This window comes from Hesperophylax consimilis, chromosome 7, assembly GCF_061612785.1.
Source record: "Hesperophylax consimilis isolate HC1 chromosome 7, BYU_Hcon_1.0, whole genome shotgun sequence".
Lineage (NCBI taxonomy): Eukaryota > Metazoa > Arthropoda > Insecta > Trichoptera > Limnephilidae > Hesperophylax > Hesperophylax consimilis.
The window spans coordinates 41,934,135-41,957,931 of record NC_142842.1 but is presented as its reverse complement, the minus strand read 5'-3'; the positions used below and the strand labels follow the sequence as shown (position 1 = coordinate 41,957,931).

General features: G+C 33.5%; 1 protein-coding gene across 1 annotated transcript in view; it reads left to right on the top strand.

The window, feature by feature from the left end:
* LOC149422800 (uncharacterized) overlaps window positions 1–23,797 on the top strand; it is a 145,921-nt gene that overhangs the window by 16,580 nt on the left and 105,544 nt on the right. Inside the window, exon 2 of the mRNA XM_089633513.1 lies at window positions 2,043–2,246. Within this exon, the coding sequence (XP_089489639.1) occupies window positions 2,043–2,246 (204 nt within the window). The remainder of the gene's footprint in view (window positions 1–2,042; window positions 2,247–23,797) is intronic.

Sequence of the window (23,797 nt, the reverse complement as noted above, 5' to 3'; positions counted from 1 at the left end):
CTGGTACTAAGGGTTTTCTACATTTTCTCGCTGTTTTATTATCGAATATAACTTTAGTTTTCGAATTCGTTTGCCAGTTTAACCCTTGTCCTATCGAGTGACGCTATTTGGTCTCTCTCGAACCCACTCGACAGTTATAATATATTTAAGTGTTACACTAAAGTAGAAATTTTGAAGTTTATTCTTGTCTAAACGATTCGATTTTACTAAAACAATTTAAAACTTTTGTCCTCTTTTTGTATTTTTGAGCGTTACCGGTTTCAGTCGATTGCGGCTATCTTCAGACTACTTTGGTAAGCTGAAACCAGTAACGGTAAAAAAAAACGTGGATACAAGTTTTAAACAATATATATATTTTTTTTAATATTTATTTTTTTATTTTTATTTTTATTTTTATTTTTATTTTGAATATCTATTTATGTGAGACTTCTTATCATTTTTACTAATGTATCTTATTTTATTATATGCGTTTGTTGTAACATTTAATATTTTTTCTTCTTTCGTTGTATTATGTTTCCTTTATTGTTTTAATTTTGTAGAATCTAAAATAACTGTGATACTCTACTATTAAACTTTGTAGTGTGTAAAAGCCCATTAGGGCGTGTAATAATAATAATAATAACAAACTATTGTAATGGAATTTCACCACGAATTGTCAGTATGAAAAAATAAAAATCTATATTTGTTCATAAATTGGAAGCAATTATATATTTTTCAAATTCATTAGCTGCGTCCGATCCTTCCGTCTACCGAGTGGTTCTTCCAACCTTGGCCACAATGTAAATCTATTTCTATGGATACAAATTAACTTGACCTTATTACCCGGAGATTAAATGCATTTTCAAAATCTAAAAACGCGAGTATAAGCGGGTAAAAACAACAGAAGAATCTCACGAAAAGTGTAATTATTTTATTTTTCAATGCATCTTTTTTCTCACGGCTCGTGACAATGGAACAATTGGTTTGAGATAAATGTTTCGGTTTCCAAATTAAGTGCGATGTTCTGCGGAGGTTTAAGTCGGGCTAATAATGCGATTCTTTTGTCAAAACAAGATGATTTATAATGAGAATAGAAACACGAGTGTTGTGTTGTGATGGAAAACTTCTTATTATCCTTTTTTTATCTGATGATGTCTAATTTAATAACTAGGTATTAATGCAAAGCAAAAAACAGGTTTCTTAGTATTCTAAAAGGTAATCAGCGATCATAAGTTAATACGGATCTCTGAAAAGATACTCGTTACGTTGGAGTAAAAAAAAACAAAATTCACATATTATATTATTTAAACAGGATGAGAAATTGGCCACTAAATACTACTAAATAGGGTTTTTACCGACTCTCAAAGATCATGACAATATAAAATAAAAATAATTGTAAATAAATGCAATAAATATTATGAATACAAAAGTTTAGTACGACTGTCCATTTATGCAAATTCATAAAAAGTAGCTTGGATACTAAATGGATATGGAGTTAAGATTTACATTGAAATTCGTCAAATAATTCGTTCTTGCTCATATAATATAAAAGTTTAATTTTCCTTTTGAAGTGCATATTTTGAACACATGTTACTTTTCTTAAAAGCATGAAATATCTCGCGTGAAAAATCCATACAAATTGAAAATATATTTATATATATTTTCCCTACCTAAATTATAGTAATATTTTTTGTAGGGAAATTTCAGGCGAGTAATAATTTGTTATTCTTTGTGATATGCATAAAAACCCTGTCTTATTTACATTAGTTTATCATTAAAAAATAATGTTACTTTTCGGTTCAGGTAAAATCATGCAGCGAGATAACCCTAGTTAAAATATGTTTAATTTTTATATTTTCTCGCAGAAAGCATTATAATTAACACTACAAAGTGAAATGTATTTATCATGCAAATAAATAATCGAAAAAATCATTGAAAAATAATTGTTTATTATAAAGATCGTAATAGTAGCGGTGCTATTACAGAGCCCTGTGTTACACCACTGAGTTACAATCCTGTACACTACATATGCAAAGAATTATATCATGTTGTTATTGTTGCAGGCTTACCGTCAGCCCCGCTCCACGGCTGTGCAGGTGGCCAGGATAGTGGCCTTTACGGTGATCCTGTCCAGCATGGTGCTGGGCGGCTTCCTACTGGCCGCGAGCTACGTCCAAGCCAGGGCGGGTTGCCAACAGCTCGAGCAGCTGGACGCTATGCTGGAAAAGGAACTGGCGTACGAGGCGAGGATGCAAGCTGAGGATCAGGTCAGTCCAACTAAGTTTGATCAATTGTTTTGAGGAAAAAACTGATAGCTCCATTGTCCCCTCTCCATCTTTGCTACATACATACAACATAAACCACAAAGGAGATATCTATGGCTGGAACATATTCGGATTGAGTGCAATGAAGTAAGTGCTTACGTAAAATATGTTTGGCTAAAACATTTTAATGTTTATCACAAAGTTCCGCGTTACTCTCCCCATATCTGCCAAAACGTTTCTCTCGTGATTGAATGTTTGTACAGTTTTTTACATTTATGCAACACGCGTTAGTTAGAGGATAATGTAAAACATGCGTCAGTTTTCTGAGACTTCTGTGGGACTGGCGTGTTACCAAAATGCATATGGAGGAGGGCTTAAGTTGTGAAATTGTGATTTTGGAATTCAGTATCGCTGAATCCAAACGAGGTTACCGATATGCTCGTAAAGTAAGAGCTTATCAATATTTTCAGTCTTTATAAGGTACTTATTTCATCCTTTTAGTCCAAGGAATGGCATCTAAGTTTTAGTAACATTTCTAAAATCTGGCGTATGCTATGTCACACCAAACAAGTTTTAAAGAGAATCTTATGTCCAAGGTCTTGCGCGATATGTTAACTTATTCTTAACCAATAAATTGTAATAAACCTTCTTTTGAAATTCAGAAGGTTTTTTTTCCACTATTAGCTAAGTCGCACTGTTTAGGTTATCAATATTTCAATTTGGAAGGCCTTTTCCACAAGTCAAACCAGTTTTCAAGTTTAACAACTAGTCGCATCTATTTAATTATTTTTTATGATAATTATGTGACCACAAAAATAACAAAAACATTCTGCGCCGCGAAATGTTTACGTAAATTTTTGTTATTATTTTTCCGATTGGAAAATAAACATGGCATTCATTGGGAATGCTAATACAATAGGTTTTGTGATTTATTTTCAAGTTAACTAGTATTTATATGACGGTAGGTTATTAGTGGTAATGTTTATTGTTCAGGGATGTATATTTAGATTAAATGATTACTTGAACTGTAAGTAAAGTCATTAGTTATGAAATAGTAATAATAATGTTATACGCGGATATAATAATTTACGGAATAGACGGAAAATGAATAAATAATAAAGTCTGCAAACAAAGGACAATAACTGCGAAGGTGGCTTTGTCATTTTAATTTGTGTACGCAGCAATTTTTTTGCGCAAATATGATACTTTTCCGTGACCGTGAAGATCGTAAAAATGTTCTGTTGCTCATCGTCTGCAATTTTTCTATTACACAAATAGTTTTTTTAAGGCGATGCCATGCGTAGTAATGCAAAATCATGTGTTTTTGGTTTGAAAATTTGGTCCCCTAGAAATGTTTCAGATGCTTTAATTAAATACTGCGAGTAGAATACATCTTGGCCTTTGAAATAATCGAGTATTTTTTTAGATAAGTCTTTTTATAAGCCCAGAAAAAAATAATGTATAAGGCCTATGAAAACTGCTTTAAAATTCAAAATTTCCTACTTACGAACCCGTTTTCGGTTATGATTTTATTGTATAATGTGGCAAATTAAGTTATTTATAAAATGATCGTAAAAAAAATTTATGAATGAACACCCACAAAATAAAATAAAGGGCCATGTTTTTTTCTTGCATAAATCAAAACAGGCGGATGGTGTTAAGCGGGAATTTAAACCTTATCGCCATCTACGTAAGGCTTGTTATTGATAGCGGCTCAATTTAAAATATTAAACGTCGTAGTGCATCGCCTTAACCTAAGGTATTTTCGTTTTTCTGGTTCTAGAAAAAAATTTACAAAATAACGATAGTGAAGGTATTTTTAATATAACATTTTCCATAACGATTTAAAACGAAATATTCGTTGTTATTCCTGAATTCGGCAGCGTTGACGTAATGCCGGGCGATGTGTGGGACAGCCGTCTTTCCCGACAATGGCGTTTTCTATGTCATGATGACGTTGTGGCCAATTGGAACCGTTTCGGAATGTGCGGTTTTAGATCGTTTTTCAAATCAATAATTATGAAGGAAAATATTAAAATTATATACTTTTAGCACGATATTCATAATCAGAAAAATAAACATTAAATATTCCATACATTTTTAGCGGTCCATTTAGCATTTTTAGCATGCACAGTTGAAAATACCCCATTTTCTGCATATTTTAATTATGTGTAATAAATACCTAAGAAATGAAATATAATTGATGTTTATTGCAAAAAATCTAATTTATACTTCTTAAATTTAATTAACATTAGGATCATAATTTTAGTACTAAGACATACGTTTGACGTCATGGGAACTCTGCAATATTCCGCAATATCAACGAATACAAACATTACTATGGACTTTGAGTCTGTTATGATAATGATGTGGTGGCAGTCGGTGGTTTGAAATCATTACAGGCTACTAATTTACTCAGAGGAAACTCCATTTGAAGCAAATTAGAGGTTTTAGTATACTGTAGTGGCTAATAGCTTTTCATCCTATTTATATAATGCTATGTTCATGTCGCTAGAAAATAATTATAAACGCCGCCCGATGATGTCAGTGATTATAAATTAATTCAAGGTTCTTTCGATGGATATGTTAATTAACTTTGCATTTTGGTATATAGGAGTGCATCAGGAAAACAAGTAATTTAGTGTTTGGTACATCAGTAGGATTATTTTGAATTGTAACATTTTGTTTTTATACGAAGAATTATAATATTTTTTTTCACCACAATTACTTAGCAACTGTCTTGTTTAGGGTTAGCTAGATTGCTCAATAGTGACCAGGGCCTCTATTCGAGTGGTTCGACCCACTCGTTGTTCGAGTGGAATGACTTTTGACGTTTGGCGTATGTAAGTATGTACCTTCGTCGAAACTAGAAAATAAGAAGTCGTCCAATGTATGTACTTTCGACGTGGCCTAGATTGGAGAATCGTTACCCCAGTGCTAACCTTGTACAAATCACAAGTAGATAGATACTATTGTGTTGTTATTTCTGTATTTTTTTTGGGGATATTATGCCTTGTTAAGCTTCTTCCTTCTTTAGAAAACGTTTTGGACAGCGTAACAGTGTTCATAATCAGGGCAGATATGTTGTGAAGTGTGTGTTTAAGTATGTATGTTGAAGACCTACAAATAAAGTATATTGTATCCGAGACACTATCTATGTTACAAATAAATTCGCTAGGACTTTGCAATTCTTAAAAACGATAGAATCTAAAAATTAGTTGAAGATTGATTGAGACTTTGTTCCGGTAGGATAGAGTTCTTGGGTTCGATTCCCAGCTGCGACCGTTACCTTTTTATTTTCTGAGTCTTGTTGTGTTTATATTTCATTTAAATTTATTGGTAACATCTTCTTCTTCAATCATTAAGATTACATTGATGGGCATAACCTTAAAAAACTTATTTAATTAAAATAGATAAAAAAAGTATTTTCTTTCATCAGTTGAGTGGTACTGTATTCACTTACCAAATACTACCTCCATATTGGTGTAATAATTAATTATGAATAGCCGTTTCAACACTTTAAGGAAAATATGTTGTTGGTATTTTATGTTTGATAGTTAAATTGATTTTTCAAAGATCCCTAGCTCGTTGGCCGTGAAATTACTCGCAGAAAATTCCTTTATTCCACTAGAGCGTTTTAAAGTAAGTTTGTTGTTTTAGAAAAACAACGTACCTTCATTATAAGTAAGTGTTTGTTAGTTTACTTGTTACCTTAAGTGTATTCCAGGGGACAAAAGACTTCCTTAATACATAAAACAGAGTAGAGACTAACTGCTACAAAACACAGCGTATTTGGCCTAGAAAGTGTCATTAGCGAACGCGGTAGTGGTTCACTTGTGCGGCCAAAGTGTCCCCGATTCTAAAACGTATCCGCTAGAAAAATTAAAATAATAAGTAGTTTTATAATATTAAGTGATAAAAATATTTGTAAAACTGAATTATTTGAAACAAAGCACACTAAAGATGTGTTAAATTAAATAAAATTTAATATTGCCTTAAACAAAATGAACAACTATGTATACACCACTATATAATCAATTTTCGAAAGTAACTAAAATGTTAAACGAACTAAATTTGTTAACAGTGAAATAGATGCTGTATTTGAACACGATTATATTTATACTTAAAATAAAAGTTTAAAATTGTGTTCTTTATATATATTAATAAACAACCTATTACCAAAAAACTTTTCAAATAAAATCATATACAACAAGGGCATTCATAAACATGATAAAAGAACGTGCAACGAAGTTAGGCTACCAAAAAAATACAAAGCCAATACACAAAATAGTTTACTGTACAAAGGAATATAAAATTATAATGCGTAGTAATTAGTAATTAGTCTGCACCAATTGTTAGATTCACACTGGATTGTAGGGAGTTATGTTAATAAAAATAAAAGGCAATAAATAGTAAAAATACTAAAATTTGTTTACGTAATCTTTATATTTATTATTAAATAGTATACAACAAATTCGCTATACACGTTTATTTGTTTGTGCGTTTACTTCTTCTAAACTAAGAAAATCTTTTGGTAGGGTTTTCATTATCATTTAGAGATTTCTTCCGGAAGGTTTTTATATATAAAACATACATATTATTTTTATAGATAGTAGAGATAAGTTGAGCAACGCCAGGTACGCGTCAGCTGGTTAATAATAAATTAGATATTTATAAACAAATGGGTAAAATAAAAATAAATAATTTTAAAAAAATCGGCATGTCTCAAAACCATTAGGTTCTTTAATTGGTTTTGAAACAAATAGTGGTGTGTACAATTATTTTTTAATGATAAACTAATGTTTATAAGACAAGGTTTTTTATGCATAGCACAAAGGATAACAAATTATTATAAGCAATAATCCAAAGTTGGTTGTTTACGGGTGAAAAAAACATAATATTCACTAATTGAATTATTTGGCGGGTTGGGAAAAAGCCGACGTAGCTCAGTGGTCCAGAGCACCTGACAGAACATCAGAATGTGCGGTTTCAATTCCCGTCGGCGGCATTTATTTTTAATCGGGAGATATTTTAAATTCGTATGGATATTTCAGGCGACTTATTATTGCTTATAATAATTTTTGGTGTGAACAAAGTTAGGTATTTTGTTTAAATTAACACACAAATTACGCCACAATGGGAATTTTAAATTGTTGAAGTAATATAAACTTATTTGGGTTATTGTTAACATTTTAAAACCATTTAAGATGGGGTTTACTTGTCTAAATCAGTTATCAGTGTTATCACAATATCGTAGCCAGTGGTGTGGGTTTTAGTGACGTCAGAATTCACCGACCAATCAGAGAGCATTTTGATATTTTAGTTATTAAAACTTTTCCAGAACGATTTACTGATTCTACATAATATAATTATACGTACATATCATAGTTCAGAGTAAGTGTTTGTCGATCTAGGTGATTTTATTTTTAAGTCATAACATATTTCAGTGGAATTCGCAATTATCAGTTGATTATGACGATTTGAGTGCTAGGTAGTTAAATAACATTGCAACTTCATTAATTTGTCAGTTTGTAGATTCATTTAGCACCGGTATCACTCTAGAGTTGCTAATAAATAGAGTTCAAGAAGGTTGACTTAGGCGAGCCTTTTTTTTAAATAAAATTTTTCCATCTTACTCATTGATATATAACTCACGTCCCGTTTTGAAATATGACGTGTCCTTCTGATGGTTCCTTCATTACATGCATTATCACAAATATCTAAGTTAACTTCATTTTATTCACAATTTTTAGGGGTAAAAAATAAATGTATCTTCGTACATTTTATTCGTGGCGTTTCCTTGCACATATGTTTTAATATTTTTTTGTGTGATGAAAAAATGATGTAAATTAGGTCTATTACTGGAAGAGATATCAGTGCTGGGTTGACCAATAAAAGGTCTTGTTTTGCTTTAGAAAGTGTTTATCTAATTTCAACAACCTCTGGCAGACCTGATACAAGAGACGTTTGGTTAATCGTCTGCCTTGGATATCAGCTAACCCAAAGGGAGAAAATATTCGTTGAAACCCTTTTGTAAAACAAAGGGTTAAGGGAACAGGGTTACGTTCCATTGAGAGGAATGCTACAGGTGTAACCTGTTTCCTCAATGAACTCATAAAGAGGTTGCGCATTTATTTCATAATCCTATGACAGGACGTTTTTATTTACCTGCTCACCTTAGTAATTAACAAAGCTTTTATATACTAAATCAATATATGAAAATTCATGATCGAGAGCATTGTTTCTGAAATATTGGAATAACTCTATTGATATTCCCTAATATGAAATTAGGGAATATTTGTCGAATACTTCTTTATTTTTAGAATAATAACCATTCAGTGGATAAGTGTTTTTGGGTCCCACCCAGGTTTTGTGAGTTTATTTCCTGGTCTGGCTAAGTCCACCATCAGGACACAAGCAACATTGGTCAAATTAGGAGATTTTCAAATATAGTCAGGTTATTCGTAACCCAGGAATGTTTGTCTTTATTTTTAAATAAGAAAGAAAAGAATTAGTATACCCATTAATACATTAATATATTTCGTCATATTTACCCAATGTAAATGAAGCGCGGATAAGTTCTCACATATATATAAATATATATGCGACTTTTAAAAATACTTTGCTCTTAGTTTGACGTCGTATTTCTGAAAACGGGATATTTTAACGGCTCGAAACTCTCCTCGGGGACAATGGGACAGAGTACCATTTAAATGGAATGTATGGTCAGGCTAGTTATGCTGTAAGATTGTAGGGAGTGTAAGAGAAGGAGATGGGGATGGGGAAGGCTGGGATGTACCTGAATACCTGGCTTTTCAGATCTGTTCACTGCCAGTTATTTTGTATATCTCAACTTGAGCAAGAAAGGACAAAATTCAGTAATAGTGTTTGCATAAAGATAGTATTCTGTTTGGTTGTTTGTTCTCGAGGATATGACGCAATGAGATGTGCAATAATTCCTCTCTGAAGAAGCACGATCATTTTCTGCACGAATGGCAGACTTAACTATCCCCATTCAGACACGGCGATTATCCACGCAGACTTCCATCACGAAATAATATAAAAACCTGTTACCGCGGGTTCAACTCTTTTTGAAAATAACAGAGGGCGCCACTGCCGTCTATAACAATCAATACTGTACAGTCATTCAGATAATAATCCTATCAGATATATATTATACATATATATAAGGTTAGCGTTATTCGTACTAAACTTAATCCTAAATGTTAAACGATTCTCTTTCTCTATAATGATACGTTCCATTAATTTGATAGAATAAGCATTGGGATGTAATAATACCACCTAGTCATTAGATCTTCACTAATGATTTATCTTCTCTCTAAGGTATTATTAGACTTCATGATAGTAATTACTTTGCCATTTTAGTACTTATGAAGCCTTTCGAAATAAAATATTAATCAATGCCTTACTAATAAACGTGTTTTAAATTTTACGCAACTGATAAATAAATTGTCGTTAATCAATGGTCTTAATTTTAAATCATGTTTATTAGTGAGGGAGTTAGGATTTAATCGATTGAAATAATATTTGTTAAAATAAATAATTCGTCGCATAAAATTGAATTCTCGTGTAGGCAATATGTTAAATAATAGCATCAAACATACTAATTTCAGTTGCTTAATAATAATGATATTTGGCTAATTAATATAGCGTCGTTTTCGTGAGAAATTACCTCAAGAGCGCTGGTGGTTTGTACTGTGCGTTAGTCCTGCGTGAAATCTGATTCAATGAACTGAAATTCGCTTTAAATTTAAGTGTCATTTTCAGAATTAGAATTGATTGTGTGAAGAGTTCAAACAAGCGATACCTACCTACGTAAGTAGTTAACTATATACCGATACAATAATATTTTAAACACATTCAAACCGATTTGTCAAACTTTAAGACAATCCCGTGATTTTTCACCGGTCTGCACTGGTTAATTTTATACTCCCAAACCTTATTGAAAATCAAAAAAGCACCGTCATCTTCTTATATTTCGGAAATTATTTTTAAAGTTTTTTAATGGTTATTCAAAAGTTTTATAACTTACAATGGAAATGATTTTGCCAGCTGAAAATTGTTTCGTTTATCTAGACTAGATATTCAACACAAAAAACGTGCGCAATTATCAGACGCTGGCGTACACCAACATTTTGACAGTTTTTTGCTACTTTATACTAACTGAGTTTTGCTTAAAAGCTAAGAAGATATAATTAATTTGTAAACTTTATCTGGAACACCTATATATATTGCTGGTTATAAACAGAAATAATCAGCGCGAAATGCTGCTTGCGGTTGCTTCGTTCCTTTCCCATAATTCATGGTTCGGCTCGCGCATTTTTTCTCCTGTTCATACGCAGCCGTATATACTCGTATGGTGTTTGTGTTACATAGGCACGTAAGTATAAAAAGCAAATTGAATGTGTTGTCTTGACAACTTTCATTTATCTCCGATAACCCGAATAAGGGGCTTTTTAAAATAAAGGCTTCGCTGAACTAGCAAGTTTTTACGGCAATTTATTGCCGGCAAGGTATTGCCGTCAAGATGTCCGTATTTTCAGATTGATTTGAATGTCATGTTTGTCAGATTTGATTGATGTTTGAGATTGTCATGTTTTGCCTATTGTTATCGACGTATTTGCCGTGACTTGCCGGTGGGTTGTCTCGGCCACCAAATTACACGACAAAATCTATTTCGTACACGCTCTGTTACATAACTCTAATAAAACTGTCATGATTTCGACGCGATTGTTATCCAAAATCCCAATTTCGGTTATGCGTCGGTCTGTAATTCAATGTAGGTTGTATATATAATAGGTTCAATGAATACTAGAACTCAGTTTTGCTTTGAATTTAAATGTCATTTTCAAAATTGGAATTGATCGTAATGAAGCAATAAATCGAGTAAAAGTACTTACCTGTAACGTAATAATTTTAACAGAAAATGATTTTACTTGCCATTTTAAAAATTGGAACTGATTTGTCGAGAATTCAGACTATCCCGTGATTTTTCACGGGTTAATAAATAATTTCACGATATTTCTTCCATGTTTAAACTAGTTTTTGCAGGAGATATTTTTTTTGTTATGAAGCAATCTGACGGTACATGGCAATATTTACGGCCAATACCTTGCCCGGATCGACTATTGACGGGCAATTGTTTGGCAATAGGCAATAATGCGGAAATATTTATCTTGTTCGTTTACCAGCGCGTTAAGCACCGAGCCTGGCACCACCAGTCACCAATCTCTTGTGTATTACTTATAAGAAAAATAATAATAATTTTCTGAACGTAGCCAAAGAAACAACAGAGAACGTCATCTCAACCAGGCACTGGGTAGGTACCGCTGTGTCTGGTCGTGTGAACATTATGTTTTCCTAATGCCCGCACACACATCGACTTCACACAATACAAATATTAAAAGTACCTACCCACATATTGTACAACTAATAAGTATTTACGTAGCTATGCGGCTACGAAGCAAGCTTTTAACTGTGAAGTGAATGGTTTCGTGTTTACAATATCCAACACTATTGAATGTATCGATTCATATTGCGTGACGCTTTAGCAAAGATCCCTTTCAAATCGCGAATCACGATTATTCACTGATTACCGAAATGTCAGTTAATGAGTAACGAATAATGAAAAACGTGAAAAATATTATTTTTTTATTAAAAAATATCAGGAAAGTAGGGAGCGAGTTTTGTTTCCATAATTAATGATTTATAAGATAATTTGAAGATTTTTATAAAATAACAATATTTTTATTCAATTTATTGAACATTAAGAGTTAATTTAGTGTTCTGCTATGTAATTATTATCACGTGTGGCAGCTGTTTATCCTTCCGAAGGAATTATTAATCGGCGGTGAAGCCACTGTTCTGTTTATATTACTTCCGAATAGGTACTTATGATTAATAAAATTGATTTAATTTTTTTAAATTCCACACACGCCTGATCAAAATAATTTTCCTGAGTGCCTATGTCATCTTTGAGGATAATGTGGAGTATTTTTTTAAGGAATGGAATGAGAGGAATATCTTTGAAGGAAAAAGGTGTGGGGGGTGGGAAGAAATGTGGGGGTCAGTGTGTCCAGGAGTGACAGGACGGATGGAGAAATAAAAATCTCGCTCAACCAGTCTTTCCAAACCCACAGTAGGTGGACAGACGCATCCGTCACTAAGACGTAGATAATCCTCACCCATAAACTCGGGCACCCCTACTAAGTCACTAAACGTAGCGTCCTATTGCAGAGTTGTTGGTTATCCAATTAATGGTTCCTAGGGCGGCGGTACCGCCTTCTCAAATTTGTTTCCATACAAACTTCATTCATCAGACACGAGACACTAGATTTTCCATACTGTTAGATATCAGCACCGAAAAATCAGCGTAAAACAGGCAACATCATTAATTAATATTAATAATTCAGATAACTCAATTTTGCGCCCAATCCCAGCTCTTTTAATTCTTGCATACAATTATCCATGCATTGGTGATATTACGCATAACTGGCATGATATTATTGTATTGTATTTAAGCATGTTATTATTGTATTTTGAGAAAAGTTAACATTACATAGGTAATAAAATTAACACGAACAAAAGATGACGGCATCCATTGTCGGTAGAGACGGTTTTATTTATCAATTAGAACCAGAAGAAACGAAACGTTTCCACAGCACCAAGATTAAGTTATCAATGTATGTATTTTAATTAATAACTATGTTATAATTTTGACATTTTAAAAATATATGTAAAAAATAGAATATTTTCCTAGTCCCCCTCACTGGGAGATCATGTGGTAAAACCGACACGTACTACGTGTATTTCTCAAGCATTATTAATTTGGCGTCTATCTGACGTCGAATCTTCGTTTGAAGGTTATCTGCAAAGGCATTCACGACGATAGGAAGATGCTTAAATGCAGCGATAATTAGACTTAAATTAGTTTCATTTGAATGCAAAGATCAAGACTTCCGGCAAACAATTTATCACTTTTCTGATAATATCTTGATTACTTCGAAATTCGAGGAATTAATTTTGTTTCTCAAATGTCAATATTAAGTAAAGTCGTAATTTGAACATAATAAATAATACGCTTTGAGCAATCGATTGTCTTCAACAATTGATTGTCTTGAGCAATTGATTGTCTTCAGCAATTGATTGTCTTCAACAATTGATTGTCTTCAGCAATTGATTGTCTTTAGAGGTTACCCCTGAGTGTTGTTATTTAGCTGTAGGTCCGACCTTGTCTATATATTTTTCTTTCAACTTTAGTATTGCAAAATTTTTTCTTCTTCGATTTTTATATGATGTTAATTTTGGAGGTTGTAACGATTTTTTAATATGTTCACATGTTTTTTTATGATAGCGGAAAGTATTCAATAAGTCTATATGATATCAGAAATTACATAGCTACTAGCGCAAACCCGTTTAAAATAACGGGATATAAAAATATATTAAAAAATATTGTCACGGCCGAGAATCGAACCCCGATCATCTGCTTGGAGGGCAACCGTGCTGACCATCACACTACCAACTATTGTAAGAACTGTGGCATAAATTCATTAAATTTATTTATTCAAAAAATGTTTTATTAGGATAAAATCATAAGCCGCTCATCTCACACGGGAATTCCTTTGTCGAAATGTTCACCTATACAATTTTAGTAAAATAATAAAATAAAACATTTGTTAACCTAGATTTCATAATCAAAATATAAAAATAGAAATTATTTTAAAAATAAACACTAAAGTTATTCAAACTATAATTTCAGTCGGGCAGTACGTTTAATCGATTTAATTTTGTAAAGTACGCAGTTCGTTTAATCGTTTAATGTTGGCAACAATATAATTATTGACTAAATAATTATTTCAAAGTACCAGTGTTGGCTTATCAGCCACAATCATAAGGTGACCGCACAGACAACGACAGGAATAATTATTAACAATAAAAAAAAATAGATTAATACTGTAGGTAAAAATCCATTTTTCAATTTTATAATGTTTACGACGTCTGAAATGTCGAATAATACTGTTTTGCAATTTTAAAGATAAAAAATTAACCCATCGTTAGCGGACTCAATAGGTATCGACAATTTTTGATAATTTTCTTTATCTATGCACAAAGTATTATTTTTTTAGCAGTCACCCGCATTAAGGCGACATAACACTTTAATAAGGGGGTTTGCTCGACGATCACATTTTAATTAATTCTGATGAAAGCATTAGTAAAATGTAAAATGTTTCTAGAGGGATTCCTACGTATGTATGAAATTTATATTTAAGATTATCAAAAACAGGACCCCTTTACAATATTTTAAGTAAAACGGTTTGAAAATTTAAAAAAATGTTTTTCATTTCTAAAATTAGCTTTTAGTAATACGTTCATCAGAAATAATTAAAATAAGCCATACGGAAAGATCGATTTTGTAGGCCTGCCAGGGTAAAGTCAACTGTACGTCCGTTCATTACGCCGGGCCGTGGGCCGAATATTGTTTTTACACAACTGCATCACTTATGTCGTTAGGATTATCACTTTATTCTAGCGATTTGATGTGTTAAATTCAACCGCAGCTCTGTCCAATAAACCTGGGCTGCGCATTGCAAATTTTTGTGCACGGTTGCTTCACTTAAGTCGTTTTACATTCTGGCTTTATTTTAGAGTTATTGTCTTGTCTTAAATGTGATTTCCTTGCTCTGACAACGAGACCGAATCAGCCTTGTACGTAGAGTAAATGAACAGTAGAGTGTAGACAATCAATATTGGTCTGTAAAATATAAAAAAAATTGTACCAAGGTTATTTCCTACCTCAATTGTTGGATGCAGGGGACCACAATCCACAATTACGAAAAGTTGCACCAGTCATTGATGTAATAATGTGAACAAATTAGCTGGCGAATACTTTTAGGATCAATTAGTTACTCCAGGGGACTTGCTGCTTGGTTATGGCTATCTACATTTTGTTTATATTTAAACTGTTTTGGCTTACTGAATACAGGATAAGACAAATCTTTTGTTGTGTTTATGCATTTTTTGTAAATAAGTGAAGCATCAATAAGTCGATGCGCGGGAGTGATTTGAGTTTTTCAAAGCGAGAAACAATAGTCCAACACATGACACCATAAATAATCATAGTTATAAAAGTTATTTGAATTCCGCTTTGTGATGAGACATACACAGGCCATTAACACGATAAATTAAATTTTTATAAATGTAAGATTAACCACACCACCTGAAGATGTTTTCACAGGTCAATAAAATGTAGATTTTTTTTTTATATAGTATAGTGTCAATGATTAAACATTTATGGGTTTTGAAATTCTAAAAACATAAAAAAAAATTCTCTCCTACCTAATACCCAGGTCACGGGTACGTGTTAGATCGGTGTTTACGTTATAGCATATTTGATTTGGTTATAGCAAACTTTTTTGAGGTGCAGTGACAATAGTTGGGTGAGAATTGTTCACTTAACTTAAAAATTAATTTTGAAAACATTTGGTTTTTTGACGACAATACTGAATATTGGTAGATCGTAAAAAATATTCATTAACGTTAGGTCATTCGTAGTCTGATGCCCTTCCGTTAATACTGTTATAACTCAATAAGTGTCAGTTTTTGTAATTTAGCAAAGGCGTGAAAAGTGCACCAGTTGATCAAAAAACATTCTGATAAAATTTCATCCTAACCAAGATTGGCGATCCATGACTTTAAGTCATTAACATGATCATTATATATGATGATACGACGCTTGGAGATGGCAATCGTATGTTGACCACTTCTGAGAAGATCTTAATGGCTGATATTAATCTCAAAGAAATAAATAAAACACGAGTCTAACCTTGACCATTGTTTAGTTATTAGTATCTGTGAATGGTAATCTTCCCCGAGTCGTATTTTTAGTGTAGTTAAATAAGGAACACACGAAAAATAAACAAATGAATTATCGTCAAATTAATTTGTTCACACAAATACAAAATCTACATGTTTGAGAACCAAGATCGGTGAGGCGATTCGTATACTAAAGTTAAATATAGATTAATATTGGGAGAGGAGTTAGATGGCGGGGAGGGGGAGCAAACCCCAATCGGCAGAAGTATTATATATGAAAGAGTGGAAGGGGTAAGAGTGGGGGAAGTTTTTTTCAAATATTTGTAGATTTCACCTTATAAGGGTGTTTTCAGCCATTATTTCAAATTATGGAGAGAGGGAAGATGAATTATATATTAATTTTGTTTAAATGGGCGAATTTCAAAATCATATGGAAGATTGGAGTTGAGTTCAGACTTAGAAGAGATGAGATATTAAATGGAGGAGATGCAATTTTAGATAAGGCCTGATAGAAGAGAGGATATTTGTTCAGAGAGGGACTCCCAAAAAATATGTGATCTAGAGTTACCACTTCCAGACTACAGAATGTACAACCTGGGGAGTCAAGCACGTAAATTTTATAAAAGTGAGAGGGAACGGAACAATGTCCAATTCTCATTTGAATCAGTAAGGAAATATCTTGTTAGGAAAAATGGGGAAGTTGTTGAAACCACGGTTTTGATGGATGGCATGGAGGTATAGCAGGATCCCTTGGATCGACTTAATTAGGGAATTACATAATCGCTGGAAGACGAAAAATGGTTCAGTGTGAAAGCCCCAAAAAGGATTGTTTCCATTTTTTGATTATTAAATAAATTTTATTTAATGCTTACACTTTTTCTAATCTCTAATATTTCTAAATGATTTTCCTTTAAACATTTGTTTTTCTTTTAAACCTTCTCGTGTGCCATTTTATAAATAAATAAATGTGCGACTGGCTACATTTGCAGTCCAGTGAAATTATTACTACCTTGGGGTTTGTGTATATTATTCCAAATATATTATTCAACAATTGACTTTAATATATTAACTAAATTTTATCCGTCTTATAATGGTTAATGAAGAATATAGAAAAATGTATTCATTTTCACTGTTGCAATTATAGTAAGTGCCTACATAATTCAAGTCTTGAAGACAAACGCGTTCGCTTTAAATCGCCATAAAGATGTGCAAGTAAAGATCCATGATTGCTTCATAATATCTACATCTGCACAGAGTCACCTTTCCAGTTACCTGCACACTAGGTACGTTAATACGTAGTTGTATCGATTGATAAACTGTGCTAACTTCATTTCTCATAAGAGTTCTCCAGCAGAAGACGTGGAGATTGTAATAAATGAAAGATGTTTTCACCCGGAAGAAGATGGTTGTGCGTACATTCTAATGTCAGTTTCTAGCCTTTGTTGTTGCTAGTTTGGTATTGTTGAGTGCGGAGAGAAACAAAACGTTTATATTTACACTTCCTACTTCTTATCGAATCAATCTTTTCAGGTGAATCATTTTCCAGGTAACGTAGATGTTACATGTTCGTGAAATACTGTTGCATAGCTTTTTGACACAATTAGATTAAATAAAACAAATGGTTTGTTTTACAAAAACCGTCGACCGGTTAACTAACTAGCTTAACTAATAACCGTTATAGAAAGACATATAAATCGTGAGAGGCTAGAGTAGTGAAAAAATGGCGCCACCATCGCCGAAATGAGTATAAATACAAAATTTTGTCTTCCTGGGTATCTAGCACGGTCGGTCGATAAAGTATTTATCGATAATTTCGATAACTTGTCATGTTTCCCGAGCACGACTGCGATTGCTAACGTAAAAACAACAGTTCACGTCAAATAAATTGTTAATCATTGCGAATTGTTAGCTGTTCTTTGGCAATCAGCAGTCGCTCGGTATGCTCAGAATGATGACATTACCGACATTATCGATAAAACCTTTATCGATCTATACCGTGCTAGATATCCCAGTGCTCTTCTTGTAGAGGTCTCCCCCAACATGGGAACCCTCTTTAATCCTAGAAAGCTAACGTTAGTCAAAATGATGAGCATCAATTTCGAATTTCCCTGTTTTTTTTCTAATGCTTCTACCTAAAATACGGCCGTCACGTGTCGACTAAGTGGCCGCTAGACTCGTGCGCATGGCTTGAATTATTTTGTCGATAATATTTTTTCTTTTTGAGATATATACTGACTATTCGTCATTTGGTCGAATGGTTAGTCCAATGCTTTTGGTGGTTTTGTCCAAATTGCGCCAAAAAGTTATTCGCTTGTAATCGCTGATTTATGTTTTTTTCTCTGTACGATGTCAAAGAAAAAGTAAATTTTTCCCAAGTATACTTCTGTATGTATTGTTAAAAAGTGCAAATCTTTGGAAAAGAAGTGCCTTTTTTGATATAGTTCTTGCTTCAATAAAGATACGTTTTTGTTATTTAATCTTGTTTAATTTTTAACCTCATCATTCTTATTTAAAATAAAAAAAATAATAAACTTGTTTGTTTGAAATTCGAACGGTTAGTTTATTGTTAGGTTACGTTAACTATCAACCTTATAAACGCGATTTAAATGTTACGCGGCGCGTAGGTCAGAACAGTGAAAAACTTCACTTATTACCATGGCGTTTGTTTGGTTAAAACGGTCTTATAACACGCCAAAGGCCGGCTTTACCACATCACCGTTGAGCCGGTGTGTGAATCTAATTAGTAACAGCCCTAGAATAAATAAATGTCTGAAGTAGATAGTCTTATGCTAGTATTTGTCTTTAGCTCACCATTTGAAAAAAAAAACTAACATTTTATATTTGGGAATCTCATTTCAATTCAATTATTTTTCTCAGAATGATGGGAGTCTGTTAATTGCTTATTTTTAGGAGCCAGGTTTCGCATCCATTTAGCAGGGTAAACCTCGCATGACCACGCATGACCTCTTGTCTAAGATTATAATTTAGCTTCCTGGCAGTCCTGACTAAATAAAGTATTCCCCGTTGAACGAGTACCTTCTGTTGTCAAAAAAAAACCTGTTACACACGATAGATGTGCATTCACGATGAAGCGTTCTTCACAATTTTTTATTTTTTATATACCTGTGCTTGAACTCACGAACTCGGGGTCTAGGAGTCGTGGAAGTCACTACTTTATTTGCGATGGATGTCGTCGATTAGCACTCACTTTTCTGAAGTCTTTAATTTTACAAGAGAAAGTTTGATAGTTCAGCTACTTTATGTGCTAAAGTTATTGGATTTTTATGGTTTGACTATCACAACAAAGCTGTGTTTTCTCTTTGTGAAATTGTTACGTTTGATAAACACTCAGAGTAGGTGTTAACCATTGTAAAAGCCGTAGAGATGGTGCTAGTAAACTTGTATCTTTATCTGTATTATTGTAAATAACACAACGGACGCAAGAAGAATAGTGTTGACTTTCTATGCCATACCATTTGCCTTGAATATAATCTTAGATTTGTAATCCTTGCAAACTGTTCGTGTATTTTAAAATAAAGATTTGAAGTGGTTTAAAACACAAATCTTATGTTTGTAAGTCATTAAAATCTATCGAAAGATGAAAAGAGAAGAAGAAAGAAAAGGAAGAAGCCGTGAAACGATCAGACCAGTCATCCGTGTGTTTAGAGTTGGTTTCTATCTGTTTGTATCAAGAGTCGGTACATCAGATTTGTATAAGTAACAAATTAAAGATCTTTGAAAGTGAATCCATCAAGACATATCCGAATAAAGACTTGTGTCATACGCGTATATAGTTATATATAACTGTACGTCATATTCCATCTTTTCTTTCTACCCTTGTGGACAATGACAATGGCTTTGTTCATTTTAAACAATAATATGCTGAGAATATTTTATTTCTCTCTCCTTGACAACATAATCACAGATAATATTCGGTTTTGATGTATAAAAACATATAATTGTAGTTCTGATTTTGTAATATTTTGATAAATATAAACAACTGATTTGATTTTGCTGAATACATTATTATTGTCTTTGAATTCATTGTTTCAAATTCTTGGCATGCGCTGTGAAGAATATTGATCTTATCAAATCACGTGATTAGTTGAAGATAAAAAAACACAGTGAAATCTAATAGATGGTGAAAATAAAACAATACTCCGTAACAATGGCTGACGATCAATTAAAGCTGTAATTAAAATCACGAATCTGACACTTAATCGTCGACACGTAGAGAGAGTGGGCTCTTAAGTAGTATAAGGTATGCTTAATGCCGATTGAATGAAACTTGTTATCGATGTTTCACTGTCTGGACTTTATAGATTGCCAGTGGCTATTTTATAAAAGTTATATTATAACGAGAAAATTCATCGAGAATCTTCATAGAGGCTAGGTCTTTATTTGGTAAGCTGTTCGTAGGTAATTTTATACCATGGGTTTCAACTCAGTTCAACTTTACTGTTGAGTTGACAGCATCCCCAAAGACGACATTGGCGTAGACATGCTTCCTATCCCAATGATCAGATTTTCATCAAAGACTATAAGTGAATATGTTTGTGGGTATCTGTTTTACTGGAAAATATTTTAAATAAATATCGAAAGCGATCACTTCGAGACAATTACAACATCGGTAGATTCGGCAAAAATGTACCCAGCATTTGTAAAAGGTTAATTTAATGTTGAGACAAGCATAATATAATAGTTAATGACTTAACTGTTTACATAAAATCATAAATTCAATGATTGACAGCCCTGAACTATAATACTTGATTTTTTTCTCCATACACCTCGTAAACCAACACCGAGGCAATATCTACCATATTCCATCTAAAACCGTATACAGAATTTGAGTAGTGATTAAAAGAATGTTGTTGACATATTTAACGCTCCAATCACTAAATATAAAAATGTCTTAGTGATTATCATTATTACCTTTGAATTCAAAATGAATATAATTACAAATTATTTTTAAATAGTATAATGTAAAGTCGCTATCCGCGTCTGTCTGTTCTTCTAAACTACGCAACGGATTTTGATTTTTTTTCCGGAAGGTTTACAAATGTAATTCATTTATTTATATTTATAGAAAGTAGAGAAAAGTCGTGCGACGTCTTGTACACGATAGTGATTAGATAAGGGACTCATTATGAACTTTAGAATGAATGGATGAACGGAGAGTATACTAGCATAATATGTTACGCTAAAGTAGATGGAACAATAAGTCATAGACGTCTCAGGACAACATTGGAATGTAGAGTAATGTAATGTAATGCAATCTATAATGGTCATTAGTGTGGATGAAAGTTGCAAAGAGTGTGTCAAGACGAAATAGTGTGACGTTCCATCCAGTTTGCCTACATCTGCAACGAAACCATATACTTGGTTAGTTAAATTAGTTTTTTTCTTGAAAACATGTTTAGACTTTAACCGGCTATATGTGTATTCGCGTATCTGCAATAAGTTACACGGCTGAACGATTTGATCTACTGCTGACGTGTTTGAAATGCAAAAAGTGACCTATTGTTGACTATCATAAAATTACATAATATACTGTACAATTGTTCACATTCATAATACACATACAAAGATTGTAAAAATCACAGTTTATGCACGTAGTAGCGTATTGCTTATCAAAGTGATCATTGTTTGATTTGTTTGTAGCAGTCTAACCTTTTTCCTTTACATAAATAGTCTATATAGCACTATAGTGCATAATTGAACACGAGTACAAAGGGTGGTAGGTACATTATCAATCCCGCAGCCAAGTACGGGAGTAGGTAGTACCCAAAATTACTATATTACGTATATTAGCTTAAATACTTGACAAATAATTTTAGTATTTTACATATTTCTGCGCAAATACATAAGTTACCATTAATGATTGACTGAATAATTGGGATTTCTAAAGTTTAAAAGCCAATAACGCAGAAAAATGTATGGGGTCGTCGGAAGACCCACTTGGTTAAAGATGTTTTGTTTGGCATCTTGGCCTTTTTTTATATTAACTCCACACAGGAGGCCCTGAAGAAAATAATTTCCCTCAGGGCCTATGTCATCTTTGGGGATGCTGTGTGGAGGGTCTTTTTGTGGAGAGGAAGGAGTGAACATGGGTCTTGAAGAGTCCCATGTTGCAGTCAACCGTGTACAAATGTTGGGCGCGCGTTTGGCGTGTATCCCGACTACGCACCAGTGCCGAAGGGATCAATGACGCTAGTTCCTCAGAGCATCTTCCATTGTAATACCGATAGAACAAGGACAGCATACCTACCTGACGCCTGTGCTCTAAAGATTGCCTGTCAAGAGTTAACATTAATAAAATCACTGACTGCTAAAATAATTTTAATTTGGTTATAGGATTTTTCTTTTACTCAATTCTAACCTATATTGCAATGGATTTTGCATATGCGCAAGTGAATGCATTTTTCTTTGCATTCAGTTCTGCACAGACTTGCACGGACTGTTTACCTGCAGCGGAGAAATTTAGAATAAGGAGCAAGTTGTTTAGTTCTTACCAATGTTATATCTGTTTACAATTATATTTATAATTACCATTCCGCTGCAAACTTCAATGGAAAGTGGTGCACGGTGTAGGTATTTGGTTTCGTTATCGAAGTGATTTCACGGTTAGCGGCTCGGTGCTAACCAATGCCCAACTGTGCTCAGTCAGCACTCATTACTGTTCATTTAACACTCAGTGATAAGGTAATTTCTTCTGTTGTTCAGAAGGAATGGCCTGCCACCGATTAACTTACACACTAATTACAATAATTGAAGCAAACGCTTTTCTAATCGCTACATTGGTCGTCTGTCCTGGAGAAGTCAGAATCAAATTTTACGTCAAACAAAAAATGCAGCAATAAATTTCACTGAGGGTACTGGTAGGATTACTAATGTGACACCGCCACCTCATGAGACACATGCAGCTGTTCGGAGTGGAAAACACAAATAGATGCAAGAAATGTGAAGAGGATGAATATTCTTCTTTCGTATGGTGAGGGGGTCAGAGGGGGATATCTAGGTCTGCGGGCCAGTCTAGGGCCTCAGGCGTCGCCATGTAGACCTCATCAATCCCGCCGGGGAATGAATGGAGCGGGCATTCGTTGACCACATGTAAGAGGATGAATAGTATCCAATTATTCACATTTGTTGCAAATATCCCGCCCAGATAGGAATAAGGCTCAGTTACCCGAGAAGACACATTGTGGAACCAGGAGAGAAGCGAATTTCTAATGACGTCCCTAGTGAACTTCAATAAAGGCACCAGTTTACTGTTAAAGGAATGTGATGAGGTGGGAGTGAGCTCAATGTACCCATGGCCTGAGTGTTCACCGGAACTATCCGTAAACTTTGTCCGCTTTATTAAAAAAATATGTATTTTTTAAAGGTTATTGATTAGCGTTAGAGTGGAGGATATAACACATCGTAGGGATCCATATGGGGTGTTCGGGGGACTGAATACTGGTACATGAGTTTTAGACACAGCTTTGCAGTGATAATGTAAAAAAGCACAGTTTATTTCCTCGCTATCGATGTGCGGTTCTACCAAACACATGTGTGTGACAACAAACTCATTTTTAGCAGTATTTTAACAGTTGGTAATGGGATTTATGCTATCCTCTCGTGATTGTGAGTTGTGAGGTCATGCTTTTGAGGGTCTGTGCTGGAACTTCGATTCTTATTTAAATTTTCAACCTCAAACTTAGTCTTATTTGTTTTGCATC